The sequence below is a fragment of the Herpailurus yagouaroundi genome, unplaced genomic scaffold (assembly GCF_014898765.1).
Source record: "Herpailurus yagouaroundi ecotype Mexico unplaced genomic scaffold, PumYag 140, whole genome shotgun sequence".
In the NCBI taxonomy this organism is placed as follows: Eukaryota; Metazoa; Chordata; class Mammalia; order Carnivora; family Felidae; genus Herpailurus; species Herpailurus yagouaroundi.
In genome coordinates this window covers 63,072,253-63,096,312 of record NW_024412395.1, presented here as the reverse complement: position 1 = coordinate 63,096,312, position 24,060 = coordinate 63,072,253, and the positions used below count along the sequence as shown (strand labels likewise).

Below are 24,060 nucleotides of genomic sequence, written 5' to 3'. Positions count from 1 at the left end.
CAGGCAAATGATAAACCATGAAAAAATATTTGCAAGATTTTAGAGGATCCACTAAGATATAAAAAGATAAATCTCCTTTCAGAAGAAAGAAAACAGGCCAGAGACAGAAAATAGAAAAATTATGATTTGTTAATAATCACAAAAGATTTTTTCAACCTCACTAGAAAGCAAATAAATGAAAATGAATATTATTAATATATCACTTTTGGCCTATAAGAATGGTGATTACAAAAAATGATACTATCATGATTGGCACAGGTGTGGAGAAATGGCTACTCACATGTTGCTAGTAAGAATACAAAACGATATAAACATTATGGAGGATACTGGTAATGAGGACAATTAAAAAAAAAAATCTTGATTAAGGAAATTCCTCATACTGCATTTTTACAGTATGTATTTTTGACATAAAATAGAAAAAACATAAGATGGATCTGTTAAACAATTATGGTGTAATCATATAGTGAAATACTACCTAGTCTTTAGGGATGATGGTATCTATATGAAGATAAATATAGATATTATCATATCTATATTCATCATCTATATTTACCATCAAATATCTATATTTATCATCATATATATTTAAATATGATATTTATCATCTATTTAGCATAGATTAAATATCTAAATATATTTATCATCATATATATTTAATAATATATATTGATCACCATCCCTAAAGGCTAAATTCATACACACACACACACACACACACATACATATATACATATACATATGCATAATAAGAAAAGCATAAGGGGCCTTATAAGGCATTTAAGAAAATACATGATATCGTCAAATGGAAAATTCTACAAAGGAGAATATAGTAGTTCCTCACTTATCAGTGGTTTTACTTTCTGTCGTTTCAGTTTCCATTTGTCCAACTGTAGTCCAGAACACAGGATTCTCTTCCAAAGCACTGTCAGGTCGGGAGTAACTTAACAACACACCATGGTGCTTACATTATTCACCTCACTTCATTTCATCATGTAAGCATTTTACGGTTTCATATCAATTCACGAGAGTACAGTACAGTAAGATATTTTGAGAGAGAGCCCATATTCACATAGCTTTTATTTTAATTATCCATTTTATTATTATTGTTAATCTCTTACTGCACCTAATTTATGAATGAAACTTTATTATAGGTATGTATGTATAGGAAAAAACAGAATATATACAGGGTTTGGTACTCTCTGTGGTTTCAGGCATCCACTCGGGATCTTAGAACATATCTCCTGCAGATAAAGGAGGGACTACTGTAATAGTGAATCCATTTTTATTTAAAAAGTTCGTATACAAATTTACATGTATGTCTATCACAATGGCCATTACAATATGTATGTATGTGCACATATATCCCTATGTCCACATACTACAACATATGTAGAAAAAGTCTGAGAGGTTACACAGTAAATTTTGTAGGAGAGCCATTAATAGTAGTGAGAATATGGGTAATTTTTAAATATTTGTTTTAATTCATTTTGTTCTTTATATATCCTAATTTTTAAACTATGATTACAAATTAAAGAAATACAAATTTTACTTTATTTTTTAAAAATGTGTATTTATTTTGAGAGACTGCATGCGTGCATGAGAGGGGGAGGGGCAGAAAGCAAGGGAGAGGATCCTAGGCAGGCTCTGTGCTAGTGCAGAGCCTGACACGGGGCCCGAATTCCTGAACCATGAGATCACGACCTGAGCGGAAATCAAGAGTCAGAGGCTTAGCCGACTGAGCCCCTCTGATGCCCCAAGAAACAAGAATTGTAAAAAGGAGAAGACATTCTTCTATAGTATGCATTTCAGAAAAATTTTCTGATACAGATATATCACATGCCAACTATCCAAGAGAAATGAAAGTTAACTGCTTTTAGATATCGCTGTTGGTTTTTAACAGAAAAACAAAACTACAAAAGAAGAACAAAAGCATTTAGGAGCTTCTTAACCTAGAATCTCAAATAAACATTTTGACGTTCCTTAAAATATAACTTTATATATTAAATTAGTAGGAAAGCACACTAGCAGAAGGCTAGGCAGAATACATTTTCCTTACTTGAATATGTTCACTTTTAAGTAGAGTTTTTAGTTTCTTCAACTCAGGATCGTTTGAATTTTCATGTTTTCCAAAATTAAAAAATAAGAGCCACCGATGATGAGCCAATCGATCCTTAGAAGTGATAAAAAGGGGGGAAAAAGTGAAAAATAATGTCAGAGTCAAGAAATTCTAAGGGTTCTAATCTTTATTTCTTTGACCTAAATTTTAGCCACCTACCCATTACTTCAAAATACTGTCTAAAATTCAGACCCATTCATGCTTATTGTGTATTTCTTTGCAATAATGAAATGTAAATCAATCCTCTATTAAAGAAGATAAAAATCACTAAGTTATAAAATCTTAAAGCAGGCAATTGTACCAAAAAATGTATCTAATTTTAATGATATATAGCTAAAAATTTGGGGGTAGGGAAGTAAACTGTTTTTAGGCTTAGCAGTTTGGTAGGGATATGACTTGGAAGGCTCTGGGATCAAGAAGTAGAAAAAAAAAAAAGTTGATTCTACTGCAAACTGAGTATTGCTAAAGCTGCTTAACTCTCAGTGAACAATATAAATAGTTCTATAAGCAAGAACATAAAATTCCAAAACAGATCCACAGTTGCTTTGTGATAAAAAATCTTGACTTTTCGGACACTCCTGCTGAAAGACGTCATTCAGGACTGGTTAAGTTTTCCTGAACTCTACACCCACCATGAAGTTGCAACTCCAGCAATTAGAGTTTAATATAGAATAACTGATATGTATATGAAATCCTTTGAAACTGCTACTTTCTGTCTAGTGATGAATGAGACAAATGCTGATTTTAAAATGTTAACATGTGAAATGCTACCAACATTTACTACCATTTATCATTAATAGAAATATTACCTCTAGTGTATTTGCCGAAAGTAGTTCAAAATCTGGAAGATTATGCATTATTTCCAAATATATTTCTTTAGCATCCAGTGAATGAAGGAACTAAAATAAAAGAATTATACTGTAATCTTTTTAATCAACACCCATTTATTTTAGTGTCCTTTTTTACAGAGAACTCTTTAAAAAAAAAATCACAAAAGTTAAAAAGTTTTTAAGCTATTTATTCTAAATGTTGTATTTTTAAAAAAGTGTACCATAGTTTGCCAATCATTAAAAAGCTGTGTAACTGGGCTGTTTCTTAAAAACACTGATGTAAAATTACATTATATGGAATTTTCTGTTAATTGTGGTGCGCATTCTATAATAATCTTCATGATAACGTGGAGTAACCTCTGAATTACTGGGGAAAAACTGTATCATGTTCAGATTAATTTTAACGCTCATCATGTCTTGTGGAAGGCCAATACTTTATAAACTTTACAACTCAAGTACTACTTGAAAGATCTGAAACTCCAGTACAAACTTGTTGGAACTACCATGGTGTTCAGGGCTTAACTGTGCTCAACATGGGAGTAACCATTTGGATAGAAATGACGAGTATAACATAATAGAAAATGTTTTTTTCTAAGTTTCTTTCCTTAAAGCTTGTTTTTCTTTTCTTAGATTTTTAGCATATTGTTAAAGATCTATATGAAATATTTTCTGTTACCAAAGGGCTTACAAGGCCCAAACAAAACTTTCATGCCATGGTACTACAGTTCACTGACATCAGTCACATTTATTAGGAAGGTTTTACTAAAAATACTCCTATAGCAGCTTATATAAATATGCAAGTGACTAATCCACTAGAATCTCGTTATAAACCTGTTTGTTGTAGAGTAAAACGTGGTACTTACATTTATAAAGGATATTGTCTAACCTCTGAATTTCTTCCTTCCTCCCTCCCCTCCCTCTTAAAAAAGTTCTTTATTCATTATACACAGAACATGTCTCCTATAAAATATACACATAAATCACTTTTAAAAAGTGTCATTTGATGACCATTTTCTCAATTACAGAACACACTAAATCAGTTGGGACAATAGCTCTGTCTGCCTCAAAATAACCTAATTATAGTACCCAAAGTCCTCTTTATATCTAATGCAAAGTTACAAACTTGTTTTTGGGATTATTTCCCAATATGTGTTTGAGGACACAAAATTAATAATTTAATATAACCTAGTATATTACAGTCACTGCACAATAAATCAGTTTATTACAAACTGAATTTTTTTCATTATTGATGGAATGCAAACAAATACTGGGTACTTTTAAATGGCAGATAGCCACAAAATTACCTTTGATAATGGCATTTTGGGTTTTAGAATTACATTAGGATATGAATGGGGTAAAACATTGTTATAAATAACACATCTTAAAACAATGGGGGCCATACTGTAGTGACTCACTATACTGTGTGGACATTTATCAAATTAAGTGAATTTTCTACCCAATTACCCAGTACAATTTTGTTGACAATAAGGACTCAGTAAATAAATGTTTGCTGAGTATACGGGTTAGGAAAGGGGGAAAAGATGGATGTCAAGTACTATAACTGAAATTTACCTGGGAAGGAGAGTGTTTAAAGAAGATATAAACTACATATGTCATACAAGTAAATAAACTCAGAGGCCAACAAAACAAACCACCAAGCAGAAAACACTGTTGCTAGAATACATAAGGCAAGATTTGCCAATAGTGAAAACGGGACGGTATTTAAGAGATAACCAAGAAGATGTTTATGTTAGACCATATGTTTTCTCAATCAATTCACTTTGAGACAGACCACAAGATATTTCACTTTTTTAAAAACTTGAATGCTTTTAAGAGAGACAAAGACTATTTAATTCATCACTCTCTGTTACTACAGTATTACAGTATTTCCAGAATCACTGATGTATGTCTCCTAGGGTTGCATCTGAGCTTGCAGTTTTATATCAAAAAGCAGAAAGATCTCACTAAAACATAAGACTGTGGTACTGAAGGCAAGAGCCTATGTTAAGGGAAGAGGCATGCTCATACACTGTGGCACAGTATAAATAGAAATTTTCTGTAGGGGCAATCTGGCAAAACAAAATTAAAATTGCCATGGCTATTTCATCTAAATAGGTAATTGAAGAAGTGCACAAAGATGAACAAACATTGTTCATTACAACACTGCTTATAATCATGAAACAGTAGGTAACTTAAATATCAAGAGAGCACTGATTAAGTAGGTCACATTTAGTCAATGGATTGCTACTTAGGGATTGTTGATATGTATATGTATCTCTAACACATAGCATATAATATACATAGGCATTATATATATTGTCCACTTACATGCCAGATAATCTTCTAGGGATTTGACATATAACAGTAAAAACACCCAAATTTAAAAATGTATTGTGGGAGAAAAATAAAAATAAAAAGGTAAGATAATAGTGTATATTATAAGGTGATAAATGCTCTAATAGCAGTGGGAGTGGATTTTAGAAAGATTTTAAAGAACCACAGATTCTCCTGACATAGGTTACAGAATATGAGAAAAATAAGAATTGAGAAGGACTCCAAAGTATTTGGCCTGAATGATACTGGATGGGGTTTTTATCAACTGAGATTGGGAAAACTGTGGGTAGAGCAGATTTATGGGAGAATACTAGGAGTATAGTTACAGCCATCTAAGTTTGAGACATCAATTCATATCCCAGGGGAGATGTGGAATAATTCAGGCAGTAGGATATATATATATATATCTGGAGTGGAGGCCAGAGGTCTGGGCCACAGATAAAACTGGAGAGTTGTCAGCATGAAGTCATAGTTCAGGTATATGTAAGTAGAGATCTGGAAGAGTATTTATCAAGATTTGATGGTGCTTGTCTGTGGGTGATTTGGTTTTAGTGAATTTTCCATCTGTCTTTACACATTTTTTTTTAAGATATTATTTTTAAGTAATTTCTACATGCAACGTAGGGCTTGAAGTCACAGCCCTGAGATCAAGAGTCACATGCTCCACTGACTGAGCCAGCCAGGTGCCCAGCCTGTATACATTTCTATACCCATTAATGAATTTCAGTAATGAATATGTTATTTTTGTCAACATCAAAAAAGCAGAATTAAAATACAGAGACATAAACTTATGAAAGTTTGCCTGTTATTATTTTCTTTTGAGGTTCTTTAGGGATCTATCCAATATCCCATTATTTATCTCAGCTTCTTGATAACTTGCTTGAACCATGGTCTCCTCATTCATAAAATTAGGGAGGTGAACCATACTGGTGATCTCCATACTAAGTGTATACCAGAAAATCTAACAGGGTGCTTTAAAAAAAACAGATACTGACTCAGAGCCAAACCTACAAATGATCTATATTTTAACATTAGAAAATACACACTTAAATGAAAACCAATGAAAATTCATACAACCTAAGAATGTTTTCCACACTTTTGGGCTGTAAATTTTAATGGTTGATACCATTGTAAAAAATAATCCTTGTAAGTAGGCTTTACCATTAAACAGAATCCCAAAAGTTAAATATTTGTTCTAAATACACATTATAAATGGACTCATTTCCTTGTTTACAAAATGGTGTATTATGTTTGAATGCGTGTGCTCACCTATATGTAAAGAAATTAAAGTAATTCATACCAAAACACTGCTTTTCTCTTTGTTATTTAATGTGGCGCCAGGAGGAAAATAGGCAGTAGTGCTTGTCGTAATATCCAAACTTTTACAAAGGTTGTCCTGGGTGGCACAGTCCATCCATCCTATGTTAACAAGACCATCCTACAATGGAAAGCGACAAAAAATAGGTCGCGTGTAAGTAAAAGAGAAAGTTTGAGGGATTTAGCTTTATTCGGAAAGCCCCAACTTTTGTACTTTAAATTTAAAACTTTCAAAAAAGTTTACTTGGAATATAAATGATGCAGATTGGAGTAACATGATTAATAAAGTTGGTCTAATAGATAAAAAAATTATACCTAATATACACAGAAAACATATTGAGCACACACAGATCTTTCACAAATTTCCTAACTGACAAACTCCCAGGCAGCAAAGGGAACTTCAGTAGTGTTACAGTATCAACAACACACATATTATGTCCTCAACCATAGCATGATGAGAGCTAAATATGCAACAAAATAACAAAACATAACAGTACAAAATACAATTTGGAGATGATACGAACACTAAATATAAACTCCTTTGTTTAAAGAAGAATTCATAACTAAATTACAGAATATTCGAAGTGAATAAAAGCACCAAAATTCTAGTTAGGAAGAGAAGTTATAGCTATGAATACACTTATCAAAAAACAAAATTTATAAATAAGTGAGTTAAATGTTCAAGAAACTACAAAGAAATATTTGGAATCAATTTTTAAATGTCTTTCTTAACATGGCCATATAGTTTTGCAAAATAGCTGATGCTTACCAACATGCCACTGAGCCTGAGTCGTGTCTGTGAAGTTAAACAATCTAGGGAGGAAAAAAAAATTATGACATAATTTTAGCTTTATTAAGTCTATACTTCCTTTTGACTCTCCTTCCACAAACTACCATGTTGATTCTAAGGCAACTGACTGGACTCCAATGGCAAGAATGACACATTTACTAAGTTTCATACTACACATGTGCATATACACACACACAAGCACACACGTGCACATGCACTCTCACACATTTTTCCATTCTCTCCTGTTAATTTCCCAAGGTTTCTAGTTAAAGAGAATCGCTTTTGGATCTTACTCTCAAATCTGCTCCTATCAACAATCCCCTTTATTGAAGAGATCTCATGATTTGGGGGAACTAAAATGTCACAAATCTATATGATAAAAACATATAAAGAAACTTTAAAATATAACAGTCTTTTATTTATTTAATTTTAATTACAGTAGTTAACACACAGTGTTAATTTCAGGTGTACAATATAGGGATTAAACAATTAGTGTTTATCATGGTGTACTAAAGTGGTTTTCTCAACACTATTTGTTGAAGGGACTGTCTTTTTCCCATGTATATTCTTGCCTCCTTTGTCACAGACTGAGCATATAAGCATGGGTTTATTTCTGGGTTCTCTATTCTGTTCCATTGACCTATGTGTCTTTTTTGGTGCCAATACTACATTGTTCTGATTATTACAGCTTTGCAGTATAGCCTGAAATCTGGGATTGTGATACCTCCAGTTTTGTTCTTTTTCAATATTGCTTTGGCTATTTGGGGTCTTTTGTGGTTCCATACAAACTTTAGGATTATGTGTTCTACATCTGTGAAAAATGCTGTTGGTATTTTGAGAGGGATTGCATTAAATTTGCAGATTGATTTGGATAGCATAGGAGATTTTAACAACATTTGTTCTTATAATCCATGTGCATGGAATATCTTTCCATTTGCTTGTATCATCTTCAGTTTCTTTCATCAGTGTTTTATAGTTTTCAGAGTACAGGTCTTCCCTTAGTTGAGGGAACTAAACTTAGTTCCCTCCTCCTTACTTGAGATTATTCTTAGGTATTTTTTTTTTTTTTTGGTGCAATTCTAAATTCTTAATTTCTCTTTCTGTGGCTTCATTATTAGTGTATAAAAATGCAACAGATTTCTGTATACTAATTTTGTATCCTGTGACTTACTGAATTTATTGATCAGTTCTAATAGTTTTTTGGTGGAGTCTTTAGGGTTTTCTATACATAGTATCATATCATCTGCAAACAGTGAAAGTTTTACTTCTTTCTTACCGATGTGGATGCCTTTCATCTCTTTTTCTTGTCTGACTGCTGTGGCTATGACTTCTACTAGTATGTTGAATAAAAGTGGTGAGGGGACATCCTTGTCTTGTCCCTGATCTTAGAGGAAAAGCTCTCAGTTTGTCATCATTGAGTGTAATGTTAGCTGTAGGTTTTTTGTATATGACCTTTATTATGTTAAGGTATGTTCCTTCTAAACCTACTTTGTTGAGAGTTTTTATCATGAATGGATGTTGTACTTTGTGAAATGCTTTTTATGTACCTACTGAAATGATCATATCTTTATCTTTTCTCTTGCTGATGTAATGTATCACACTGACTGATTTGCTAATGTTGAACCACTCTTGCATCCCAGGAATAAATCCCATTTGATCATGGTGAATGTTTTTTTTTTTAGTGTACTGTTGGACTCGATTTGCTAATATTTTGTTGAAGATTTTTGCATCTATGTTTATCAGAGAGATTGGCCTGTAGTTCTCTTCTTCTGTAGGGTCTTTTGGTTTTGGTATCAGGATAATGCTAATCTCACAGAACGAATATAGAAAGCTTTCCTTCCTAAAATATTATACAATCTTAAAATAACTTTGTCTTCATTTTCACGGAAGCTCTTAAAATATGAATATTGGGATACAATGAGACAGATTTAGAAGGAAACTGTAGCACCACAGAGCCTATAAAGACACGTAAAATCAATTTACCTGGGATGAAAAGTAAAAGAATATCAGAAAGTTTAAGTTTTCTTAATATGTGGAATGAACAGAAATTTGTGCATTAGGCCAAAATGGAACAAAATCCCTCACTGTTAGACTAAGGGTTATTTTTGCTTAAAGGCAATACCTTCCTAACATGGGTCTTACAGGATAGGGTGAGTGATTCATTTTAGCTGCAAGGCAATTCATTTGCAACAGAACAGTATAAAGCTGATAGGTAAAGTTTGGGTTAAAGACCCATGTTAGGATTAAACGTATAAAAACATGTTAATGAATTTTGTTAACACTGGGCCAATCTCATTGTTTGAATGGAGTTTGTGGTTTGGTACATGGGGTACTGAATTTTCAAGTTAATTTACTGGTGGAAAGGTTCCTAGAAATGGAAAGTTATAATCTTCAAATATATAATTTTATAAGGCAAACATACATACATTTTTTATATGTTAAGTATGAAGAAAAGTCCATAATACCAAAAAATTATTATTTGGGGAGGGTTACATCTGTCAACAACTACAAGTGGGAGAGGGGCAGACAGAAAGAGAGACAGAGGACCCAAAGCAGGCTCCACACTGTCAGAACAGGGCCCCGATGCGGGGCCTGAATTCACGAACTACAAGATCATGAGCTGGGCCGAAGATGGAAGGTTAATCAACTGAGCCACCCAGGCGTCCCAAGGACTAATCATTTTTGCAAACTGCCAAACACATCTGTGGCTATCTGAAGGTATAATTATAATGAGTGTAATTAAGCTGGAAAACTTGTCCACCAAACAAAGTTATAAATGAAACTTTAACAAATTAATAATTTTATAACAAGTGTAAAATAACAAAAAAAGGTAGATATTCATTAAATAAAAAATTATGCTCAGATATATATTATAGTTTGAAGTACTGAATAATCAATTATGGTAGCATACTTAAGACTGACACCTAGTCAAAGGGTACAAGCTTCCTGTTATAAGATTAACAAGTTCTGGGAATGTGATGTAGAGCATCGTGTTTATAACTAATACTACTATATTATACACTCAAAAATTGCTAAGAAAGTAGATTTTAAATGTTCTTATCATGAAACAGAAATTGTCCTTATGTGACAGGTTGGAGATGTTAGCTAATGCTATGGTGGTAATCATTTTGCAATATGTCAATTTGTAGTATATCAATAGGTTGTATACCCGTAAGTTACACAATGTTATAAGGCAATTATATCTCAATAAAACTGAAGAAAAAAATATTGCCACCTAAAAATTAAGTGTTATGATTTCTTCAACATAACAAAGTAACAAATAAAATTACCTCCTCCTTTGGAACAAAAAGTGATCAGCCAGCCAACACCAGCAGCAAAAGCAGTTTCTATGGAGTTAACAAAATTTCCTTAAAAGAAAATAAAGCAAATTACCTATTTTTTGAATTCCGGAATTCATAAAAATCCTCTTGAAGCATGTCAAATTCTTACACTAACTCTCCATTGTTTTCATCACATAAAATCTAAATTCATAATTTCATTAAGAAAGAAACTAAAACTGGCAACCAAGGACACTGTGGTCTGAGCTTTGTCTGCCCATTCAGCTAGCAATGTCTCCCCCCAGGCCACTCCACTCACTGCCCATCTTTTTGTCAGATTCATGATGAAGCACTGCCAGTCTACCAAGTACACAGTGATCTTTAAAGGCTTCATTTTCATGACAGGTTGGGTCTGACTTCATTCAAGAAGTCTTTTCTAACCCTTCCTCTCTTCCACATCTGAGTTCTTTTATGTTCTTCATGTTTCTCTAAGACTGCCTCTATCATAGTAGTTACTACATTGCATTTTAATGGTTTTACTCACGCCTTACTTGCTAAAATAATGAGGCCCTTGAAGCAGGGATTATATATTTTATTACTGCAGCTCTAACATTTAACACAGTTTCCAAGACGTAATTTGTATTTAATGAATGACATAAACACCTTACTAGATGTGAATACTACCATTTCATGTAGCACAGAGTAGTTAAATAATCCACCTAAAGTCACTTGATAAGTCAGAAGTCTAAGATTAGAAGTAAGAGTTTTTAAACTTTAAAATTACACTGGATGGGCAGGAAGTGATGGCCTGATGCAGTACACTTATGAGAACAATAAAACACTTCGTTACCCAGACATTCAGTTCTACTTTGAAAGTTGTTTCACCTCACATCACATCATATTCATTTCCCACATCTTAACTGTTTGTTCTATACAAATAAGATTCATTTGTTAAATGCCAATTATTTAGCAGAGGTCAGAATAACAAAATTCCCTTCTAAAAAACATGGAAAAGATACGTTAAAATTTCAATATGACCAAAATGTTAACCCTGTTACTGGAGAAAACTTAAAATACCATTTTCAAAGTATCCTTGAAAATAAAACAAATGAAGAAAATAAAATTACCTGTCCATAATTCTGTCACTGTGCTTCTAACATGCTGCATGGCAAAATTCACCAAACTTTCCTTTGATCTGTCACCATGATATTTCACTGCGGCCTATTATTATTTTTTTTTTTTTGTAAAAAGAGAAGCATCTTTTACTATTTCTTTTAAAAATTCACTGAAAGTATTACTGAATACTTTTAATTGTACATTATTTTATATACAATAAGCACTCTCTCTCAAGAGTTCAACATTTATAATGGTTAAATTGTGTTAAGACAGAAACTGATGGCAAACATTTAATTTTGAAGTAAAAAAGGTCAAAGTAATGGCATTGAATGTATTTATAACATAATCCAAAATGTTTACTATGACTAGAGCCTAGGTAGATGGCACCTAAAATAGGATTTAAAAACCAAAACATTCTACAAAACGACATATTGGTTTTTCACTAGTATTTTTATCATTAAGGTTCCAAATGAAAAAAATGCCAACTTTATCCCTTACCATTCCAGACCTAAAAATGAAGAGGCTGGGATAACTGTTGACTCCTTTCATTCGGCAAAGCATTCTATCATCGCCACAGTTAACAGCACCGATTCGAAGTAATCCATCTACTTCTTTAGCAAAGTCTCTCCACTATGAGAAAAAATGAACAAGTATTTCTCTGATAAGATAATCTGTCTTTGCTTGAACACTCTCCAAGCTATACATTTTTAAAGGAGAGTATTTTTATTTATTTATTTATTTATTTATTTATTTATTTATTTATTTATTTATTATGTATTATTAGTATTTTAAAATCATACAAGTATGCAGTATTTGATAACTGATAGTTATCATTACTATTAATAGAAAAAAATCCTCATACGTTAAAAAAGCACTCAACAGATTAGAAGTAATAAAACTTTAATAATCAGGATGTAAAAAATACATACTGTGGGAGCTAAATCATGGCAGTGTGAACATCCTGGGGAGTAAAAGTTCACAAACCACAGTTCTCCAGAATTAACAGCAGCATCTAAAGTATATAAAACCAAAACAACTTAGAATTATTTATTAAAGGTTTATACATACTTTAAAGTTTTGTTAAGATCAGAATGAAAAAGGCAGGCCTATATCTTTCATACTGCCTTTGTCATTTTCTATACAAGTTTTTCTATAAAAAGAGAACAGACTACAGTTGACCCCTGACCAACATGGATCTGAACTGTGTAGTCCACTTATATGTGTATTTTTCTGATACAGTATAGTACTGTAAATGTATTTGCTCTTATGATTTTAATAATTTATTCTCATTTACTATAAATATATAGTACATAACATATATGAAAAATATATGTTAACTGTTATGTTATTGGTAAGGTTTCTATCAACAGAAATCTATTAATAAGTTTTGGGAGAGTCAAAAGTTTTATTTGGATTTTCAACTGCAGAGGCAGGGGGCTCAGTTCCCCCAACCTCCTCATTATTCAAGGGTCAGCTGTATATCAGCTATCAAACTGACAATACCTTAAAAAAAAACCTTTTAAGCACAAACTTGAATAAAGAGTGACCCTGAGCTTCAGGACACTTGTCACCGTGAAACTGTGAAAAGAGGTGGCACAAGGCATCAGCAGCCAAACCTCATCCAGGAGTTTGTGTGGATGAGAGAGATGAAGAAGAGAAACAGTGAGAGATGGGGACTGAAGTTCATTTACTATCTGCAGCACAGCTTAAATACCTGTGTCAGTCAATTCCAACAGCTACTTCAAATTCTGAGGGGATGAAAGACGAGAACTACACAATATAGTAGGACTGTGGGGATTAAATTTAAACTTTGCCCTTAAGTCATTTACCTTGGAAAACTGTATTATTAAAAAGTATTAGATCAAGGTTTTTAACAATTTAAAACAAATATGTATTTGTTAAGCTAATGGATCTGAATACCACATGATATCCAGCCAACAACACATTATGCATTATAATCTATAAAATGACCGATGCAAACTCTTAGAGAACACAGGCAGTAATTTCTTTGGACACTGGCTGTAGCAACACTGTTCTACATATGTCTCCTAAAGCCAAGGAAACAAAAGCAAAAATAAACTACTGGGATTACATCCGAATAAAAAGCTTTTGCATAGCAAAGAAACCATCAACAAAAGAAGCAACCTCCTGAATGGGAGGAGATATTCACAAATGATATATCTGATAAGGGATTAATATCTACAATATATAAAAAGCTTATCCAACTCAACACCAAAAAAGCACACAATCTGATTAAAAATGTGCAGAGAATCTGAACAGATGTTTTTCCAAAGAAGACAGACAGATGGCCATTAGCCATATGAAAATCACTAATCATCAGAGAAAAGCAAATCAAAACCATTATAAGATATCACTTTACACCTGTCAGAATAGCTAGAATCAAGAAGACAAAAATAACAAATGTTGGTAAGGACATGGGGAAAAGGAACACTGGTGGACTGTTGAGGAGAATGTAAATTGGTGCAGAGGGGATCCTCAAAAAATTAAAAACAGAAGTACCATATGATCTGATAATTTCACTACTGGGTATTTACCTAAAGAAAACAAACACACTTATTTGAAAGATAACATGCATCTTTTTGGTTATTGCAGCATTATTTGTAACAGCCAAGATGTGGAAGCAGCCCAAGTATCCATTGACAGATTAATGGATTTAAAAATGTGGTGTACATGGGGGCGCCTGAGTGGCTCAGTCAAGCATCCTACTTCGGCTCAGGTCGTGATCTTGCAGTCCGTGAGTTCAAGACCCACATTGGGCTCTGTGCTGATGGCTCAGAGCCTGGAGCCTGCTTTGGATTCTGTGTCTCCCTCTCTCTCCGCCCCTCCCCTGCTTACTTTGTCTCTCTCTCAAAAATAAACATTAAAAAGGAGATCCTGCCATTTATGACAATATGGATGAACCTAGAGGGTATTACGCTAACTGTAATAAATCAGAAAAACAAAACAAAACAAATGAATAAACAAACAGCAGAATCAGACATATAAGTACAAACAGACGGTTTCCAGTGGGAAGGAAGGTGTGAGCAAAGGGTAAAATGGGTGAAGGGAAGTGGGAGATACAGGCTCCCAGTTATGGAATAAGTCACAGGAATAAAAGATAGTTGTAGAGAATATAGTCAACAGTGTTGTAATAGAGTTACACAGTGACAGATGGTAGCTACACTTGTGGTGAGCGCAGCATCATACAGAGTTGTTGAATCACTTTGTTGTATACCTGAAACTAATATAACACTCTGTGTCAACTATACTCTAAAAATAAACAAAAACTTTTTTAACCCTGTAAGGATGCACTCTAACATTCAAGGTAAAAAGGCAAAGACAATTTGCTTTTGGTATAAGTGTTTCTGTATAATTCCATTATCAAAATCAGTTATTAGTAATTTTAAGTAAGTTTCATAAATTATGTAATTATAGTAAGATACCAAAATAAACATACCATTTTATTTATTATTATTTTACTATTTATTTTTGAGAGAGACACAGAATGTGAGTGCAGGAGCAGCAGAGAGAGAGGGAGACACAGAATCCAAAGCAGGCTCCAGGCTCTGAGTTGTCAGCAGAGCCCCATGCAGGGTTTGAACTCAGAGACCGCAAGATTATGACCTGAGCCAAAGTCAGATGCCTAAGTGACTGAGCCACCCAGGAGCTCCTCAAACATACTATTTTAAATATGCATAACTAATTTAGGTTAGATAGAAATGCACAAGATTCAATGTTTACCTTCAATTTTAAGACACATGGATCTATGGAAAAAAAAGTTAATCTGTATATTACAGGTAAAGCGTATAATTTAGGATAAGTTGTTCCATGGCAATGTTTAGAAAGTATGACCAACAGACCACTCTAAGTGGTTGAAATAATTGCCACCCTGACTTAGGCCCCCAACTGGTAATAATTTAGGTGAAATTTAAATAAACTTAGTGCAGACTTTAACAGAAATGGGATTATTTCATTAGCTATAAATAACTAATGAGGTGGGTATTTATATATGAAAAGATAAAGTAATGATTAGACAAAATAGGACTGTTATAAGTCTTCAATAAAAATATGACATATAACAAATCTGAATGGCATTTGACACAAAACCTTGTTCAGAGGGAAAAAATGTCTATTTGGTACTTCGTTTTCATAGAGCACTTCTATCACGTTTGCTCGGTTCCCACTCTTGTTGACTAAGATTAAAAACATTCTTAATGCCATGTTATTAAAGCTCAATGGGATGTTTTTCCAAAAACCCAGCAACATAGAATAAAACAAGTATATTTTAAAACGTGACACAGCTAATAACTTTGTGGCCCAGAAAAATGTCAAAATAGGATGAGGTCACAAAGAGAAAAGATAACAGAGATAGACCTAAGAGTGAAAAGCATAAATTACAAAGAGAAAACTAAAGTATAGGGTATAGGTCAATAAGAAAACATTGATGAATAACTCTTAGGCTAATAGGTTTATTTCCCTTAAAAAAAAAAAAAAAAAAAGAGTAGCACAAGCATGGGCTTTGACATGAATTTGAGCGCATGTCCTGTCTTGTACTGTGTCAGTCAGGAAAGGTTAAGCTACAGAAAACAGATGATTCCAATTATGTCATGGGCTGACAATAAAGGTTTATTCTACCATCTATCACAATCTTATACTAAGTTGGCTGCAACGCTCTTCCAAATCATTTCACCGCTGACCCCTGGCAGGGAGAAGGCTCTATTTTGAACATTCTTATTTCTCACGACAGAGCAAAATGGTGAACACATGCTAGCTTTTAAAGCTTCTGCCCAGGGGGCACCTGGGTGGCTCAGTCGGTTAAGCGGCCGACTTCGGCTCGGGTCATGATCTCAAGGTCTGTGAGTTCGAGCCCCGCATCGGGCTCTGTGCTGACAGCTCAGAGCCTGGAGCCTGTTTCAGATTCTGTGTCTCCCTCTCTCTGACCCTCCCCCGTTCATGCTCTGTCTCTCTCTGTCTCAAAAATAAATGTTAAAAAAAATTAAAACAAACAAACAAACAAAAACCTTCTGGCCAGAAGTGACATCCATCACGTCTGTTCACATTTCATCAGCTAAAGCAAGTCATATAGTCACGCCTGAGTTCTACAGAGTGGGATGTATAATTCTCCATCACAAAGGAGCACCTCAAGGATAAACAATCAACATAGATAATTAAAATAAAATACACCACAAATACCTATTAGCTGAACTTAAGCATAGGTTTTCTTCCTGAAATGCAGTTTGTAATTTCTGAAAATAAAACTAGTAATATCGAGGACTGTTGTGAGGATTAAATATGATAAATATTAATTGCCTGGAATAGGAACTTTTGCTCACTAATTATAGCAGTATTTTAATATCATTCTCTTCTACTTACCTACAAAACATTCTAATATGACCACATATTAGTTGACAGGACTTTGTTGTAACAACTCAGAGGCAGCACAGGGCCTGCTGGCAGACAGCACTCTTTTGAAACAACAACAGCTCTATGACACTATACTTTAAAAAAAAACTTTGCCACAATTTTTGTCCCTCAGAATGAAGCCTTTTAGAGGATATTTAATTGTTCATTGATTCATTTTATTGACTGAGGAATAATTCACTCCCTGATATATTGTGGAAAAAAGGTAGAAAATGTAGTATATTAGTTAAAGGAAGTTTGTGTAATTGTTTCCAATGCTAGAATTTCATCATTCTTGGTCCAAGGAAAAGGGTTCCAAAAAAAAAAAGCCTACATCGATGAGAAGCAATCCAGTATAGCCCACATTCCTGAGATTCTTCAAAACCTAACTAAGGATCCAGTTATTGCACCTACTCTAGCAAACAAGGCCCAGAATATTCAGAAATTCACCCTTTATGGGCTGTGCTTTGCATCATTTCCAACACACTGAATGGAAAGTTTTGCTAGGTGCCCTTATACCTTGTGTTACCTAGCGTAAGTATGTCTGGTTCATGATAAGAAGACCCTGAAAATAACACTACTCTCCAAAGAAAAGTTTTCTGACAAACTCTAACTGAACAAAATCCTAGATTTCTCTTTATTAGGAAATGATGGGGATGTAAAAAAAGAAGAAAAAGGAAAAAAGAGGCAGAGGCGCCGTGAGCTCCTCTGTCATTTCTTGAAGCATTTCTTCCAAAGGATGCCTATACTGTGTAGGCACTACTCAGAGTGACTAGTATAAGTGCAAGATGTCCTCTGCTCCTGCAGATACTGTCTAGAACCTGCTTATCATGACAGATATCATATTCTTCTGTGACATATAAAAAGATAATATGCACCATGTTCAAGGGGAAGAACATTTTTAAAGCTTTCAAAGTAAGTTTATTAAACACATTTTCTCTTCTGTACTATAGTTAAGCATTCTGGAGTTCACTCCTGATAAAAGTGAACTATGTAATTTGGACTGACTCTCCCAATACAACTGCAAAACTGGACAAAATATAAAAGATTTCTGTTGAAAGCATCAGAGAATTACCAATGTAGTAAAGAATTAGGGGGCCAAAGTATGGGAGGAGGTGGAAATCACAGAGCCAATGTTAGAAAAGGTAGTTGATAGGCAAGATACTGAGCAGAGTTTTCAATACATTCAGGAGGCTAGAGGGACAAAAATGGGAGTGGACACATAGAAGAAAGGGTCCTGTGAATAAAGATGAACTGGAAAGTGACCAGTCCTCTCAAAGTCCAAAAAGCTCAGCTTTTCAATCGCAGTCCCTGCTTGGATAAAGCTGATCTGAGACTGTTAGTGACCTCACCCTAGAAGATAGCGTAACTCCTCTCAAGAGACAGAACATACATAACTTTAAAATATCTTTGTAATTATACGTGGGATTAGTTATACAAAAGACAAGCCTGAGTAACCCAAACGAATAGAAATAACTGGTAATAGAAAGAGACCCACAACCAAGAAGGCTAATGTGGTATTTATACAAGTACAAATTGATACTACTCTCTTGCCACCTCACCTCAGCTTCTTCAACTAAAACTTCACTCAGGACCAGCTAGTCTCACCCCAGTAACACACACAGTAGTATCAGACATGAGATGCAATGGCAACAACTACACACTGAACCTATCAGTATTATTTATTGCTTTTGAAAACTTACCTCTAAGGTTTTGTGGCTGTATTTTTAACTACTCCTTGGGGTTCTATATGAAATATTAGCAGTTCTTAACTGTTCCATAGTGACACACTGAAAAAAGTTTGAACCCATATACAGTGTACATCAGGGAAGTCTCCCCTTCCTGGGTGGGCTCGTTAGCTTGCAAGTTCTGTTCAGTGCCTCCAACTATATCTCCAAATCCAGTTTTCTGCCCCATTGGTCCACAAAACACTCACTGGCAGACTAACAGACGAGTGATAATAATAACCATACAGGAAGGCTATAGGTTCCTACAACTACATGCAGCTCATACTATCAGTTCTGTCTACCAACAATCTAAAATAATCAAAGTTTCTTCAATCTCCTTTGGATGGAAGGTACGTTTTCTAGTCATTCCACTCAGAACTTGTTCAAGCGTTCATGTGTTGAGTCTATGGACAAAGTGATGTACTAGATAGCTCTGTGTAGGCTGGAGCTTACCGACAGGATGTAAAAAATAAGAATAAAATTCTTGATCAGAAGAAACTGTTCAAAATCAAGTAACTATAATATATATTTTTATAATGATGTATGTGAGAAACATACACATACATTTATTGCAGCTAGGTGCTATTTTTCATTTCTAAATTAGAGATTATAAAACAAAACAATTAAAATTTGAAATAAAATATACTGATCAAAATAGAAAAGAGTAAACCTATTTCATTATACTTGTACAAACTTTGAAAAGTGTAAGACTAATCCAGTATTTAAAATTTTCTAAAATGCAATGGAAAACTGCAATAGAACTGTATTTTTGTATACATTTTCACATAAATCAAAGTCAAAAGAAATCTGCTTCCAAAATAACCACAAAGTTACCCCTAACTCTGCAATCCAAAAGCTCCCAAACTGGAAGTTTGCAAGTTCGCAGCAAGCTCCTCGGGCTTCCAAACCTGTCCTGACCTGATCTGGGGCTATGCATTACTTTTACTTTTTTTTTTTTTAGTATACATACTTATGCATTTCTTGGCAGAAATAATAATGTTTTAGGAATGCCTAGGTGGCCGAGTCGGTTTATCTCAGCTCAGGTCATGATCTCACGTTTCTGATATGGAGCCCTGTGTCAGGCTCTGTGCTGACAGCAAGTGGCCTGCTTGAGATTCTCTCTCTCCTTCTCTCTCTCTCTCTGCTCCTTCTCTGCATGCGCACGTCCCTCTCTCTCTCTCTCTCTCAAATAAATTAAAACACTGTCTTAAAAAAGTATACTGCCCCACATTCTGCAAAGAACATTATTTGATACATGGTGTATTCTGTGAAAATTATTATTTAAAAAAATTAAAAATCTGTTCTAACATGTATTCATTTCTGAGACAGAGTGCGAGTAGGGGACAGGCAAAGAGACAGGGAGACACAGGATCTGAGGCAGGCTCAGCTGTCAGCTCAGAATCCACAAACTGCGAGATCATGACCTGAATTGAAGTGGGACACTTAACTGACTAAGCCACCCAGGTGCCCCTATACTGTGAAAATTATTAAAGGGTAACTTCACTGGAGTCAGAGACTAGAATGAGGAGCCATACCTCTCAGCATCAATTACAGGAAGAATTGTCAATTACAGACCCCAACAGAATCATCATCAACAGAAAAGAATCATCAATTATAGGCCTCAACAAGAAAAGATGTATTTGAATTTCCTATAAGAAATTGACTATTTCTACATATCAGCCCGTGAGAAACTGTCATTACCCTGAACTCTTGCTTTCCTCCAATGGATTTTCATTCAGAACCCCTCCCAACTTCCTCCTTCTCCATAAAATAACGTTCTTCTCCTTTGTTTATTGGACCTTGACTACAATCTTGCCCTAGCTTGCATATCCCAAAATGCAGTTCTCTGCTATTCCTCAATAAACCCATTCTTTTGCTAGTAAAACAACTATTTTAATGTTACATTAATATTACTTGGTGATCAGCCATGGGATCCAGACAGGACCCCCAACAACCAGGAGACTGGCGAGCAAACAAGTGCAGGTATCCACAGAGCCAAATGAGCATACTGCTTCCTTACAAACCTGGAGTTTGAGGTTAACTTTTTTCCTGGATTTCAAGTTCTGTTCTCTGTGTTCTAAGCTCTCCAAGCTTTATTCAGGATTTGTTTCAAGGCTTTGCCCTTAAGAGTACTTGTTTGGCCTTTGGTCCAACTCCTTTTTAGAACCAGACCACTCCTGTTGGAACTGTGTTGACCTTTGGCTCAACTCCTTTTTGTGACATACCATTTCTATACAAACTGTTTTTGTTGGGAAAATGCTAGCCTTCGGTCACCTCTTTTCTGGAACTGGACTGTTCCTGTTGGAACTGTGCTGGTCTTCAGTCTGATTCCTTATGGAATCAGGCTGTGTCTATTGGAATTTTTCTTTTTGCCTTAGAAAAAAAACCTCTAAGAAATGGGATCCCAGTCATCAAAATTTTTTTCTAGGGCACCTCCACTTCTAGGACCCCAGCCGGTTTTATGTTTAAAACTACGGTCCTTCCTCATGCCTATTTCTAACTAAATGGACCCACTTAACTAAACATAATTTAGAACTTCAATGGCCATTACAGTGAACTTTTGATTTCCTTAAACCAACTTTTCTCAAAACTAAATTGGATAGACATGGCTCTACAACTGTCAAAACTGAATGAGATGTCTACATGGATTGGCATTTGGAAGCATCCAAACGTTATCAGGAACCTAAAATTGCCTCTATAAAATATAATTTCTACACTAACTGAGGCAAACAACTAAAAAAAGACAAAAGGGTTCCAAGGCCTCCCTTCCCCAACCCATCTGGTCTCAAGACTCCTGGCAGCCCCCCTCCTGCTCAGGCCCAACTCCATTGCCATCATCCTCCCTCATGCCTCACCTCTTCTATACCCTTGGTTTCCTCATTCAAATTCTCTCACTGAACTTCTCTTCCTCAGAATCTCTCCCAGCTCTCTCCTCTCCTAAACCTTTTAAAACCTGCCCCATTAGAGACTTCTGAGGATCCAAATAACCCCCAAATTTCTTCTGTTCCCTGGACTAAGGCTGAATTCACAAGCCATAGTTAAAGAGTTTCCTAAAGTGACTGAGGACCCCCATAGATTTGCTGAAGATTTTAGCAGTTATTCAAACTTACCAACCTGGTTTCTCAGATATATATCAGTTAGTCTACATGCTTGTAGATGAACTGGGCCAGACCAAGGAGTGGAGAAACTAGCCCAGTGGAAACATCCTGAAAGGGATTCAATCACACAAACAGATCCCTAACTTTTGGCAAGACATTAGAACACTTGGCTGGAAACCTCCACGGAGAAATTACAGTGGCCTTTCCTAGGCCTGTTGATTGGAACTAAATTTAGGCTTGCACAAAAGCCTGATGAATCTATTCATGACTATTACAATCATTCAAACTGTCTTTAAAGAAAATTCTGATCTTGCTGTAGATGTTGAATCCACACAGGTAGCATTTATGTTTATTAGCAGGCTGAACTGGGGTCTTTCTCTTTTAATTAAAAGAACCAAGATGAATGTGAAACTATGTCCACTTTAGATTTAATTTGGCAAACCAGCCTGCTTGCACCCTAGACAAGTTACCTGAAAGACCGCTAAAATTATTAATTTTTAACTCCAGCAAATGAAAGCCCCTAAGCAAAACCAAAAATCTCCTACTTTCTATTACTGCAAAGAGCCAGGACATTGGAAAAAAGATTGTTACCCTCTTAAATGCTTCAGACATCTTCAGCCCTCTAGCCAGCCTTTCCAATGTCCTCCTAATTCCCAATGATGGGACTCCAAGGAACTACAAGTGGTCTTCCCAATCTTCCCACTTAATCAGGTTGGGGAAATGACTCTCCAGATTGGGAATGCATTTCTCTCTGTCCTTGACACCAGAGCTACAGTCTGGAAGCTCCATCTCCCTGCTATGAAATAGACCTGCTTCAGCATACTAAAACAGTTCAAACAGTGGGGGTCTTGAATCAACCTCTGCAGGTTCCTGTCTATCATCCTATCCCCTTTTGTCTAGGCCCTTTAAGGAGTACACACTTTTTTCTCCTTAGTTCTGCCACCCCATTCAGTTATCAGGCTGAGATTTCTTAGAAAATATTATGCCAGAATTCCTTTCTCCCAAAAGGGGGAAATAATTTTACAATTTGACATTGGTAATTAAAATACCCAGCCGGGTAAGTTAAACGACCCTTCAACATCTTTTATTAGATCTGATGGTACCACAGCGGAGCCTGGGGACAATGATCATTTGTTCCTATTGGATCGGCTACCATCCTCTTTATGTGCAAGATCTTCCACTGATACTGGCAGAATCTACAGTGCATCTCCCATCAAGATTCAAACAGATCCCTCAACCCCCTCCCCAGAATTAATGAATACCTTAAAGAAGTCCTTCAAGGCATCCAGCCCACACAGAAGATTACAAGGCTCAGGGTCTCATTATTCCCTGCACTAGTGCCCATGACATCCTTATTTTACCTATGAGAAAACTAAATGGCCAAGAAAGGAGGTTTGCTCAGGACCTCCAAGCAATAAATAACATTTTTATCACTTGGCACCCTGTTGTTCCTAACCCCCATAGGCTACAGATACCTATTCCCACACAAGCAAATGTTTCACTACTATCTATATAGTACACTTTTAGTATTCCAGTTGGTAAGGCTAGCCAATTTATTTTTGTTTGTATTCTGGAAGAACAGAAATATACCTGAACAATAATGCTCTAAGGTGTCACAGAGAGTCCTTCTCATTTTTTCCAAACCTTAAAAGCTGATTTGGATGACATAGTTTTCTCAGGTTCTACTTTGTTACATTTGCTTCTCTGCTGCCCTTCTCAAACCTCTTCACAGGAAGACAATACCTACCCCTTAAAACTTTTGGACTTGGACATAAAGTCTCCAAAGAAAAAATGCAGTTTGCTCAAACTCAGGTTCTACACTTAGGGTGTAGACAAACAAAACCAGGGAACAAAACCTGATTTCAGAATAAGGGCTACATTTGGATTCTGGGAGGCTTCATTGCATCCTGACTTCCCTCAAATCTAAAACTAATATTTAATTACAATGTTTTCTTGGACTGACTAGCCAATGTTGAAACTGGATTCCAAACTTCTTATAGCTCAACCTCTATATGCTTTACCAAAAAAAAAAAAAAAAAAAAAAAAAAAAAAAA

General features: G+C 35.1%; 1 protein-coding gene across 2 annotated transcripts in view; it reads right to left on the bottom strand.

The window, feature by feature from the left end:
• The window catches only part of DNAJC10 (DnaJ heat shock protein family (Hsp40) member C10), a 51,973-nt gene that overhangs the window by 21,055 nt on the left and 6,858 nt on the right, over positions 1–24,060 (bottom strand). For both annotated transcript variants that reach the window (XM_040475574.1, XM_040475575.1), the window contains exons 5-12: positions 12,711–12,793; positions 12,280–12,411; positions 11,793–11,886; positions 10,678–10,755; positions 7,367–7,410; positions 6,581–6,718; positions 2,926–3,015; positions 2,057–2,170 (exon numbers count right to left, since the gene is read on the bottom strand). In XM_040475574.1, coding sequence (XP_040331508.1) covers positions 2,057–2,170; positions 2,926–3,015; positions 6,581–6,718; positions 7,367–7,410; positions 10,678–10,755; positions 11,793–11,886; positions 12,280–12,411; positions 12,711–12,793 — 773 coding nt within the window. The remainder of the gene's footprint in view (positions 1–2,056; positions 2,171–2,925; positions 3,016–6,580; positions 6,719–7,366; positions 7,411–10,677; positions 10,756–11,792; positions 11,887–12,279; positions 12,412–12,710; positions 12,794–24,060) is intronic.